Source organism: Nymphaea colorata, chromosome 12 (genome assembly GCF_008831285.2).
Source record: "Nymphaea colorata isolate Beijing-Zhang1983 chromosome 12, ASM883128v2, whole genome shotgun sequence".
NCBI lineage: Eukaryota > Viridiplantae > Streptophyta > Magnoliopsida > Nymphaeales > Nymphaeaceae > Nymphaea > Nymphaea colorata.
Genome location: NC_045149.1, coordinates 9,234,881 through 9,247,486, shown reverse-complemented (window position 1 = coordinate 9,247,486; position 12,606 = coordinate 9,234,881). Strand labels below are relative to the sequence as shown.

The 12,606-nt window shown below is 36.5% G+C and overlaps 1 protein-coding gene across 1 annotated transcript; it reads right to left on the bottom strand.

Annotated features, from left to right (window-relative positions):
* Positions 1–193: 193 nt before the first annotated feature.
* On the bottom strand, positions 194–12,264 carry LOC116265503 (uncharacterized). The gene is made up of 8 exons (XM_031646154.2): positions 11,888–12,264; positions 10,494–10,567; positions 9,810–9,851; positions 8,631–8,672; positions 5,701–5,784; positions 2,946–3,033; positions 674–771; positions 194–593 (listed from the first exon to the last, which is right to left on the bottom strand). The coding sequence occupies exons 1-8, from the start codon at positions 12,111–12,113 to the stop codon at positions 567–569; spliced, it is 681 nt and encodes a 226-aa protein (XP_031502014.1). The 5' UTR covers positions 12,114–12,264; the 3' UTR covers positions 194–566.
* Positions 12,265–12,606: the final 342 nt, after the last annotated feature.

The following is a 12,606-nucleotide window of genomic DNA, read 5'->3' as shown; positions in this document are numbered from 1 at the left end:
ATAGCTGGTCGGGCATGCAGGTGTGTAGAAGGCTTGTCGTCGATTCGCTTGCATAAGTCTCTTGGACCGCAAAAGGTGAGAGCACAACATTTTAATTGATGGGTGTACCATACCCCATCCAGGTCTTCGGGTCTTCTTTGGGCAGTAGGTTGCTAACCGCTTACTCATCTGAAGATGGTTCAACTCTATAAGCTACCATGTTAAATATCACCTCTCATAAATGCAATTAGCAAAGCACATAAACAAGGCTTGAATACAGATTGTCTCATCGGGCGACCCACCGAACCTGTTTTATGTTTCACTACACCACATAACATGCCATGCATTCTCGTAACATGTGCTATCTTTCCTTGTGCTTCATACAACTTTATGGCTAAAACATAAATCTTATTCAAAGTATGTCATGAGAATTTTCTTCCTCTCCTCCCCTCCCGCCCCCCAACCTCAATGCTTATGGTGGTAAACATACATCCATTTGCAATATAAGAAATGTGAACGGCAGTCCATGTCAATCAGCTTCATGACAAACTTCACTCGATTTCCAGCCACTTCTTGATTGGGAAACCTCAAGGTGGAGTTGACTGGTTAGCAGTCTGCAAATCCAAGTTAACATAGTGAAGTCCAGAAACAGAAAAAATTGCAGTATAACGATATAGCAGAGATGAGAACTAACCAGCATTTCATGGTCCCCTACGATGTCCTCAATCAACTCCTCCAGTGGTTTGTTAGCACTTTTTGGCACAAGCGCTGCAAACAATGTAGGTTCCAATCCTGTGAAACCACAACAGGGACGGTAAGGGTTCAGTTGTAGATAGAATGTCCTAGTTGTAAGTTTTTTTTTGCGGATATCATCTATTAGGCCAAGCTGTCATGTCAAGCTACTAAGAATTTAACAGCCAAATTGTAATTTGTATATCATATTTTATATATATATATATATATATATATGTGTGTGTGTGTGTGTGTGTGTGTGTGCGTGTGTGTGTGTGTAAATGGCTTTGGAAGGGCTTTGATCATGTTGATAGCATATTGAAGATTTTACAGGAAGGTGGAAAACTTTAGGAGATATGTTCAACTTTCAAGGTTGGTCTGCCTTTTTCTCTCCCTAAATTGTTGGATTTCCCTTGAGGTTGATCTTCTCACCCCTTTTTTGTAGTTAGAATGAATCTTATCCTGGACGTGCCTGTTTTTTATCTTCTCTAGGTCTAGTAGCTTCATTTTTTTCAATCTGAATTTTCTTGATTCAAATTTGTAGAGTTAGATCAGTGCTGAGTTTTATTTCCCATCATATTTAGATTAAAATAGCAAATGGACCATCTAGGAGCCACGTTAGATACATTAGGATCATTTGTTTCTTTGCCTTTTGTTCTCATATTTTGCTGCTTCAGTTGTTTTTATTGCAGTTTAACAACAGATTGATGGCAAGTTCGTAAGCAATTATATCTGGCTTTTAGCTGCTAGAAATAGGCGTCTTTTCATTAGATTCTGTCATGTTTAAAGAGATCATATGTTATGTAGCAGTCAAGTTGATACTGATTTGGTTCCTGTTTTTCCAGAAAGCAACTTAGATTAGAGCTGCAATGATTTATTGCTGATTTAGCTGCTAGATGACCATGCGTTAATTCTGTTCTCAGTATGCTGCACATGCTAAAATTAGGATGCTCTAGTATGTTAGGGATAGATTTTGATTGAGTTCTCCTTTAGTTCTGCTTTTTTATACATTAGGCTACATTAGGATGTTTAGGACAAGTCCTGGTCATTTTTGGATTTACAGTTGAATAGTAGTTTCTTAATCCATCAGATCTTAATTCTGCTAAATAGGCAGTCAGAAAATATGTTAGTACAGGTAATCTGAAGTAGTTACTACATTTTTAGGAACTAGTTACATGCTGGCGGTTTTCTGTTTTGATCATAACAGTCTAAGGGTACTTTGGTACTTTCATATGGCAATATTTCATGATTCATGTATTGTCTTTGAATTCTATAACTTGGATATGCTTTCTGAGTGTCTTGAGAATATCCATACAGAATTTCCCGCCAAATGGACCTAGTTACCTTTTTCTATGTAGAATCTCAAAACTGCCCCTAGAAAGGTTATTTCTGCTTTCGTTTAGTCTTAGGCATCTCTCTTTTGTTGCTTTATTTTTCCTAGTTATAGTTAGAGTTTTGGTTTTTCTATTAGTATTTTCTAATCATTTGCTTTATAAGACAGGTTTTTTAGGTTTCTTGCAGATTTCTTTCCAAGAAAATCAGGAAGGTGGCACAGGCGAATCCATACAAACTTATATTAGCATCTTGTTAGAGCTTTATCGGCCCTTGGAAGACCTCAAGTTTTAGTTAGAAGTTTCCTGTTATTGTTTCATTTTTATTTGAAATGCAGTTTTGGATTTTCATTTTTTGAAGTTTTAATAAAATGGCAATTGTTCAAATTGTACGTTGGCCTTGAATCACATTCCTAAGTTCGACCTTGGTCTTGCCACTAGTTTGATCTGGTTTTTCTTATTTGGTGTTCTATTTAAACAATTTTTTATCATAAAAATCTATTCAAAATTATCTTTTGAAAAAGAAACACCAGCAAACACCATTCCTCTTCTCAAGCTAAAATTCTCCAACTATGCAATTTAGACCTTGACTATCAAGCACCACATTGAAGATCAAGGTCTTCATGACTTCACCAATAGTTTCCACGAATGTCAACTAATCCATGCAACGGCAATTAAAGGCAAAGCATAGGGGATTGAGGGCGATCTGCAAGAAGGATGTTGAATATGATAAAAAGAAGAAGGAATTTAAGACTGGACTGTAAAAGGTAATGCCATGGCTTCTTAATAATGTTGATTTGACCTGAAGGAACAAAACCAGCATGATTTGAGGATCCTTTGGAAAATTCTTACTAGTAACTCATCGTACATACTTAAAGGATTAAGTATAACATTTTTTCTCACCCGTTTCTGGGAATGCATCAATGAACATCATCATCTCTTCTCCGGTTAATCCTGACAGAAAGCATATTCTCGGGAGAGACTTTGCCACCTTATACATCAAAAGCAACGAGGTTGGTGGAAGGCCATGTAAAACGAAAAATTAGAAGAATAAATAAAGCCACTATATTTTATACTAAATTACTAAAAAATAACTACTGAACGAACGCTCTATATTCTCATGATATTATAGCAAGCCATGACATCCTCGGTTTTATTGGTTTAATCACATGAGGCCCAGAAGTTGGCCTCATCTTTACATACCACAATATTTTATTGATAATTATCAGATTTTATGAGTCAAATACACAAGGACGAAATGGTGTTCTAAAAAGATGAGTTCACTGCTAGTATGAAGAAGTGCATATAAGCAGCTCATTTTATGCTTATCAGGACCGCTGTTGCTCTTAAGCCATTCTCTTTCTCTCCTCCACTGACATAGGACCATAGTTACAAATGCTGTTATTGGGTTTATACTGACAAGGTTTTTCTCAGGCATCTTTTTTCAGCAAATTGTTTCTCTTGGAAATTAAAAACATCATAAAAACTTATAAAAATGGGGAAAAAATATGAGATCATGAGTTTTTTTTTTCAATTTTCTTATAAACATATTTATAAAAAACCAAAATAATTATAAAAAAATTTAAAAACAAAAAGGAAAACACAGAATAAAAATGCATTAAAAAGGTTCTTCTTATAAAAGGGGAGAAAATTGCAATATTATTCAGGAAAATAAATTTTCCAATATTTTCTATATCATGAGAATTTCCTGTTAAAAACATCTGATACTTTTGGCAATAAAAACACAATATTTCAAAATTATCATTGATATCTATGACTATGCAGAGGGCCAACATTTTGCCGCAAAAACTGTCCACAAAAGTCTTCGTACTGCACTAATGTTTTGTTTATTTATTTATTATGTAACTGTTCTATTTTTTTGAAATAATAGATCCTCGCCAAGGGTCTGGGAGTAAGCTTTCATATGGAACTAAAAATTATCAATGACAATTGACATGGACACAAAAAAGGTCCTTGACATAATTCTTTAAGTGGTTTCATATCTTTTTGCCTATCTACAGAATGAAGCTTTGGTTATATGGCCAAGTGATCCAGATTCTGAAAGATGATAGTATGATATTCAACACATTTAACTGTTCAGGCACAATAAAAAGCCAACACACTTTGGAGGTACGATCAAGTAGAAATAATGAATTAAAAATCAATGCTTATATCCCCAAGATGAGGAACAAATAAATTATTTCCACAGAGAGGATTTTTTTGATATCCAATCAAGTAAGCAATGGATATCATTGCTCAACAACTTGTTAAAAGTAAGCAGTATATACAAGCGCCCCTTTCTCTTTCCCCTTAACATCCATTTTGAGAAAAGCACATATGAATATCTCACTTGGGAATGATGTACTGGAGAAAGTATCAAGAAAAAGGTGATTCTCATTTATATCCCTATGTAACATACAGGAAAATTGCAAAGTCATAAACACCTTTAAACAATAGAATGCAGCATGCTCCTAAGAGGCCCTATGTTTTGCTGCTTTAGATTATTTCTTTTAATCTGAGTATCTTTTTCAGGTCTGTAGCTTTGCATAATTGAGAAATACCTTTTACAAGAATTAGGAAATGACTATCTGAGAGAATTGCTCGGGAAGCATTATGGAGACTACCACAAGCATAAGATTCATTTCTTTAATATTCCTCAGCGAATCATAGTTTCTGAATGGACATTTCAAATTACTCGCGCAATAATGATTTTTCAAGTAGGGGAACCTAGCTCACACTTCAAGTTTAGGATTGGGAATTGGACGTATAACAACCCGACCCACTCCCGGGCTCGGGCCCCTAGTTAGACGGATCCCAACCCGCCCCCTAGCAGTTTCGGCCCTAACCTGAAAAAGGCTAGGAACCAGGACAATCATCTCATTAATAGCCTCCCTTTATAAGTCCTTGAAAATCCCTCACAATCTTCGATAGAAGACTAAACTTCTGAGGTGTTACAATCCACCCCTCTTAAGGCACACGCGTCCGCGCGTGTGGGACCCCAGGTCCGAGTGTTGAAACCGGCTCTGATACCACTATAACAACCCGACCCACTCCCGAGCTTGGGCCCCTGGTTCGACGGATCCCAACCCACCCCCTAGCAGTTTCGGCCCTAACCTGAAAAAGACTATGAACCAGGACAATCATCTCATTAATAGCCTCCCCTTATAAGTCCTTGAAGATCCCTCACAATCTTCGATACAAGACTAAACTTCTGAGGTGTTACAGGACGTCCCCTACAAGGAAATTTGGCTCCAGCACTGGAAATCTGAATTTCCTTATAGGAACTGGGATCTTCTGTTATAATGATTTCCACGGAATTGCAATTCTCATGTAGTACTAAGTTACTAACAAACTCTAATAACAATGCATTATGAGATGCCAAAATAAAACAGTAACTTTTCGGCATTAATGCATGAAAATTCTTTACCACGGAAGTTGCTTCAAGCCTATCAATTGAACAAGACCAATAGGATACAATAAAAAATAACCAAATATATTTGCTTAATATAACAAAGCAGATGAAATATAGTATAGCATACCACCTAGAGTACCCAACAATTACTAAGATGGTAAAACTAAAACTTGTAATCATGGAAAAAGATAGAAAAAAGTACTGTATGCTAAGAACCAGAGATACACTAACCACAAAAAATTTTACCTTGATATTCTCTAGTATGGGTTGTTCTCTATTTATTGCTTCCCACAAGGAGCAACCTATCATCTCAGTTGTACAATGAATAATCTACAAGAGAAAGCAATATTTAGATTATAAAAAATGAAGAGTCAAGCTGTTGTTTGAAGAATGAGCTGCATAATTATGCTAGAAACAACTAATGGAAAATGAAAAAAATTACAAATGAAAGAGCCCAAAGTTACCATGTTCAGGTGCCTGACTAGAAAAGAACTTAAATAAAATTTCCAAGAAAAGAACCAAATCTACCTTTCTGGTCAACAACTTGGAAATTGAACACAACATTTATGACATTCACAAAAATAAAGAGATGACAAGGGAGATAGTTCAGGTATCTGTCCAATTTCCCAAAGAGGAAAAGATGTGGAAGGTGTGCAGGACATTATTCTTCTTACTGTTAGTAGATATCTTGTAAACATGGTATATATATTATATGTTTATCTATATTCATATGTGATTATAGGTTCGCATATGTATGTATATGCATATGCTTAAAATGTATATTTGTATATAGGATTTTATAGATTTTTTCAGATTAAATTTTAACTTTTCTGTATTTTTTTGGTTTTATTTCCAGCCTTGTTGGAGCTAGCCGTTCAATTCTCTCTCTGTTTGTTTATTCTTTATTCTTTGTGTGTATAGTATATATAGGCCACTATTCATTCTCTTATTTAAGCTGTTTAAACAGTCTTTTAGTGATTCGATAATACAACTATCCCTTCTCTTCCTCAGTTGTGTTCAGGCCTTAGTGCCCATTGCTGTTCTTTTTCTGTGGGTTTATCATTGTGACTGTTATCAGGCACATTTTCACTTACTTATCCTAGCCACAGTTAACTTTGTCATCTTCCATTGTTATATATATAATCCTGCATAAAGCCACCCCGTGTACCCCTCTATGACAGGGAGAAGAGGGTGTGAATTCCCTCACATGGCAGGGTGTCATGAAGGGCTATATGGGATCTGCCTGCTGTAGTATGTAGGACGGAATACTCCAGTTCATTGCCTTTTTCATATTTATTTGAACTTATATTTATTTTTCTCATTAGACAGGGCTAGCTCCAGTACACCTCTCCTCCAAGATACAAGTTTCTCTTACATTTTCGAGTTCCTTCCCTTGTGATAGTATCTTTCCTTTTTAAAGTGGTTGCATCATAATACCTTCCCCTTTACAGTGGATGCTTGATAAATTTCAAAGAAAAACTGACATATCAAGGCCCCTGAGATCTATTGAGAGAAATAATCTTTATAAATATCCTGATTCGTAAGATTTTTTACACTGAGGAAACCCCGAAGACAAGAGGTGTGAACATACTTCTATCCCATATTTTCATGCATCTTAATTTTGTATTGTTGATGGCATTTTGTCCTAAGAGGATGCTGTATCTTGTAACATGAAATATGTAAATGGGAAGGGAGGGTACCACATAGACTTCTTATCTCTCTCTTCCACAACACTTGTTTTTTTCCTAGGCTGGCTGCTCCTATGTTACTTGCCATTTGGAAATGCCAAACCATGGTCTCGGCACCTATGCTTGCTTAAGCATTCAATAGTCTAGGCCTTTTTTCCTTGAACTGTCTTTTTATTCCTTCTTCTGCCATCGGAGCCAGATTTCTTCTTTTTCTCCTTTTTGCTTTCATGCATATTTCATTCTCTCATTTTTGATATGTTGCATGTCTTTGCATTAAACGTATATGTATAAGAAAGAGAGAGAGCTCACAGACTATTATACTTTGAACACTCATTTGTACTTTTAGGTTTTAATTACATTGCATGTATGTGTAATGACATTCTAATACTTCTTGTTCATTAGAATTATAATAGAAGAGGCTAGACAGTTTTATGCAAACAATGGTCACATGGAAGATATGGTCATGTCCAGTTCTCTCTCTTTTATGTTTTTTAATATTAGATTAGTAATTCTAGGCTACAGTTTAGACTTTCACATCTGAGAAATTTGAATTAAGATAGGACAGTTGGTATTGAGGAACTTACAAGATTTTGCATGCTGTAGCATCCAGAACTAGTATTTAAAATGTAAATTTGCTTCTTTTATGCTATTTAACTTTAAAACATTAATCATTCAACTTTGTTAATTTTTTTCTTCCCAGCTTTCAGTTATTATTTAATCATGCTAAGGAATGTTTGCATGTTCGTGTCATTGTTCATTTTAATTGTTTTACTATGTATGAGTTGATTATCATTGGTTTCTCTGGGATCAATGTTTCAGCTTTTGTTGTTTAATTTCAAAAATTAATATTGCATCTTATCAGTATGGGGGCTGCTTAATGTGTCTCAGGACACTAGCTACACTGCCTAGCAATTTTGACAGCATAGCTCCCATGCATACAAACATATAATAAGAGACCCTATGAACACTATGCCATTTTCCTCTTCAAGTAAGAAATATTTGTTTTCAGCTTTTAAGGTACCAAATCAAAGGAAACCATCTACAGTTTGTTCATTTATATCTCTAAGTAAGAATCTTTCATTTCACCTCAACATATCAAATCTTTGGAACAGCCATAGTTTGAATTCTGAAATAATCATTTCTGCACAATCATCTGAAATAATCATTTCTGCACAATCACTGATAAAAATAACAGTATCCTTCTTATACCATGAGTTGGCATGTCCTTTTAGATACTAGGTGCGCTGGATATATATTACTTTCACATAGTGGACAAATATAGCCCTAACACAAAGATATGAATGCCATCTATAATTGATGGCACTGGCAATTAGAATATCGATATTGAGTTGCTTGTATTTTGTTTTCTGCTCTCCAAAATTGCTGATATGAATTTGCCATCTGAAATGAATTGATATTCAAAAGTCTGAGGCGACAATGCAGAAAATGATTGTCATTAATATGCATGTCAAAATTCTATCAAGATACCTTCAGAAATCCACCATCTAATTCATCTAGAAGCTTTTTTATCTGCAAGGCAGCAATGAAATAGATAAACTCACATGGTTAGCTCTATAAAAAACATAAATCTGAAAGACAGATAATAAGATGGCAAACATAGGCCAGTTTATGCGAATTTTTTCAAGGAATAATCATGAGAATCTCAGACCCTCGAAGCTAGTGGAGCTTCCTTTATTTTCAGGGACAAAATCAGAATATATGGAGATGTCTTTAATTTGTTGGCTGTAAACACATACGAACACATGTAGACATACATCTAAATGTGCATATAAACATGCATATGCCCACGTGTCTATGCATGTTCTATGCAGTCACCAAAATTGCTGATAAGTTTAACAGTACCATAACATTGCTACAGATTTGCAGTGGATCAATAATATCAGCAAAATATCACCAGAAATTAAGAAAAAAAAAAGCAATCATGTTCTCATGTCATCCAGATAAATTTTCCATAATACCTGATATTTTAAGGAAGCTTTGTAAATATTTTATGTTTGTTTCCTTTTGTTTACATTGACACTCCTTTATTTGTACCTTTACATTTTTGTCAGAAATGCTGCAGAACCCGTTGCTTCCTTGCTTCTATTTTTCTCATTCTTGAAATTGTTAATGCTTCATAATTTTCTGAGAAAGATACCGGTTACTGTGGTTCTACCTATGAAGCAAGACATCTCCATGTGAATCCTTTTATATATTGTCATTAGTCAGCATCATATGGGTGTTCTGGCTCCCATATCATCTCCTTTATATATTGAAAAGCTAACTTCATGACAGATGCTGTTTTGGTAGCCTTATAAGCTTATCCATGTGATCTGTACTGATGGCCTGTTAAATATTCACACGAAAAGGCTTTCCTAAACGATGCATGTGCATGTTGCATGTTGTCTATATGCATATATGTGACATGGGTATTCCAAATTTTGTCCCTGTTCCATTACATGTTGGTCACATCAAGAACTTTACAGGAGAGGTTAAATCTTTGTATCTGCAGACCTGCTTGTATGACATAGGTACAGATGTTTTTGTGCAATGTCCTCAACCAAAAACTTGCCTATCTATACAGGTTGTGGATTCACATTTGCGCGCATGTCCAATTATTTAGATGTCTTTTCTGTGCATCAGCAACAATGATGGAGAAAGCATCACCTTCTCTGTTTCTTCAAGTTTAAAGCCAAGCAGCAACAGAGCCTGTAAAACAGCAAAATGATATTCTCGATGCTTTCAGCAACTGTAAATAGAAACTGATTTTAACAGTGATTCTCAAACAACTATAGAGAAACTGAATTAACATGTTAGAATAAAACACAGAAAAAGGAATAAGCTTCAAATTCTGACCTCACTGAAATAATGCAACGTTCAGATTCCATATTCTTTTAAACAAAAATGCCGATTCTAGACAGGAGTGAGAAGTGATCCAAGGACATGAGAGTGCATCCTAATGAGGCTTTCTTAAAAAATCGCTAAAAGATTTAGGTTGGCTTGCTTTTCAAACATTGCAGGTGAATTTTCTGTTAATCCACAGCATCACTGGGCTACTTGAGTGCTTAAATCAAATTTTAATTCTCTTTGTCTTTTCTAAACAGTACATAAATCCACTAAGCTAATAGGAATGTCTATTAAACAAACAAATATAACATAGATAAGAGCAAATAGTACATAAAACCTTATGTTCCCACTGAGATGGTTTTCCTATGTCACCTCCTCTGTAGCTTAACAATCCTAGATAATCAAGACTAGATTTCAAATGGTTTACATTAAATATACTAAAAAATATGTCGATTAAAATCCACTAGAAAGTTATTGACTATCAAATGGTTACATTCTGCTTACTGGTGGACCATATCTTGGATCATCAGCGTTCAATGGAACAAAAGTTGGCCCATCAACCAGTTCGTCTGAAAGCCCTGAAACATTGATCACAAGGCATTATGACTAATATCTGGAAACTAGAGCAGAAAAACGCAATATGACAACTACATAGTTGATAAGTGCACATAATTCTCCACTCCCAGTTGGTGCATAGCAATCCTAAAACATTGCCACATGTAACTGGAAACTATAATTACCACAATTACTTAGGATAGGTATGAACCTCGACCTTGGGTTTGGGAAACAGCATCTACCAAGAACCAGGATCGCCAAGCATCAGCTCTTTTCCAGTCCAGGGAATCTCGATTCCTATGTAATTTTTGTTTTAAATGGGCATGGGATATTTATTGTCTTGGATTTTCTCATCATTTTTTGTCAATGTTAGTTACTTCACATAAATTTATTAGTATTTTACATGATCGAGTATTTCACTTTTACTTCTCCCTGTCCCTTCTGATTCATTTTCTGCTTCTTGATGATCTTGTAATGAGTGCTTCCCGTTCTTATTCTCCCTCTGGCAAGTGGCAACTATACTGGAAACTGTGAGTGTTTGAAAGGGAATAAAGACACTATCCCCATACCTAGCTACCAACTACGAGTTCAGTTCTTTTTGTTGTCCTATAGTCTTAAAATTTGTCTAGACTTATTTCATTTTTTTTGCCGTCAGCTTGTCAGGTCCATTTCAAGTTTTCTACAAGCATGATGAACACGCTTGAATTCAAAGAAAAACACTGGCCTGAATTAAAAGAAGAGGCACACGACACTTTATTGATATTTGTTCAAGTTTAATGATACAATTACTTAATCAAGACATCCGCTTTCGTTCCTGAAAACACGTTTTCTCTCCGCAATATAAAGTGGTGCCACGATCATTTTCTTGAGAAAGCCATGGTGGCATCCTCTGGTGTTTTCTTTTCCCTAAGGTACGAGGAAGATGTCACTTAAACTGATGCCGCTTGTATTTTAGTGGGTGCAAGAACTAGCTCAGAAAAGGCAAACTGTCTAGTAGTGGCATCTTCGAGTTTCTCCGATTTGTTTGTAGCTCGTAAAACGACAAACATATGGCTTCATCCAATGAGTAAAAGATGCTTCAAAATCCAGCAACTGTTTTCAGAAGACCGCCAACCTGCCCACAAGATTTTTCTTGCTTAACAAGCAAACTATTTGATGCCCAAGGCATTGCTGGTTGAATTTTGTTAAGAAAGAGAACCCAACTCAAGTTGCAGAAATTTGCACAAGGAACTACGCTGCTTCGCTTTCCACAAATAAGCTGAGTTCTTCAACCATCAAGATTATTGGCGTATGTAGACAATGACCCGGTGGCCATTCAAAGACAGACGAGGAAAATGACAGACCTTGAGACGACGATCTAAGGCGATGGGGAGGCACCACCAATCTGCTGACGCCTGTCAACGTGAAGAAGGAATGCAGCATCCGGTGATGCCCGACGACGCAGGATGGTGGTGACGTCGGAGGCCGGAGAGCAAGATGACGATGACGGCAACAGCCATTTGAGCGGTTGGCATGATGCACGAAAGTAAAGCTTGCGGAAGAACAAAAACAAGAAGAAGAAACCATCATTTGGATGGACTTGCCAAAGGAAGAAGCGGTCCAGGACTCCAGTAGGGGCTCTGTGGCGTCACTCTTATCACTCACTTGGGTTGCAGAATCTCAGGGGCGGGACGGATCAGGTGACATGGGCGAAGTCTCGCGCCGCTGGCAACGTCCATCGTCACCGTTCATCCCGGCGAACCGTGGGATCCACCATAGATTTGTTATCAACCTGCCAACCTTCCGGTAATTGAAGTTTATTGATAAGCAAGTTACCCCCTATAGAATCCGTTTCTGGTTTTGCACCTTCATCCGACGTGCTACAATCTTATTCCTTTCTACCTCCGTATCACCCTCTCAGGCTTTTCTCTTCAGAAGGCCATGAAGGAACTGAGAAAATCCATGCTGATGGGCAAATCTAGTCGATATACAGAGTTTACGATCCATGCCGATGGGCAAGTCTAACCGGTAAATACTCTCCATACGAAATGCCTATCATGTTGAGTTACCAAGCCACTATGTT

Coding starts and splice junctions, on each gene's coding strand:
- LOC116265503 (XM_031646154.2), bottom strand. CDS start 12,113: ATGATGGTTTCTTCTTCTTGTTTTTGTTCTTCCGCAAGCTTTACTTTC. Junction 9,852..10,493: donor ATCCAAGATATGGTCCACCA/GTAAGCAGAATG, acceptor GCTGTTTTACAG/GCTCTGTTGCTGCTTGGCTT. Junction 3,034..5,700: donor CCATACTAGAGAATATCAAG/GTAAAATTTTTT, acceptor TTGATGTATAAG/GTGGCAAAGTCTCTCCCGAG.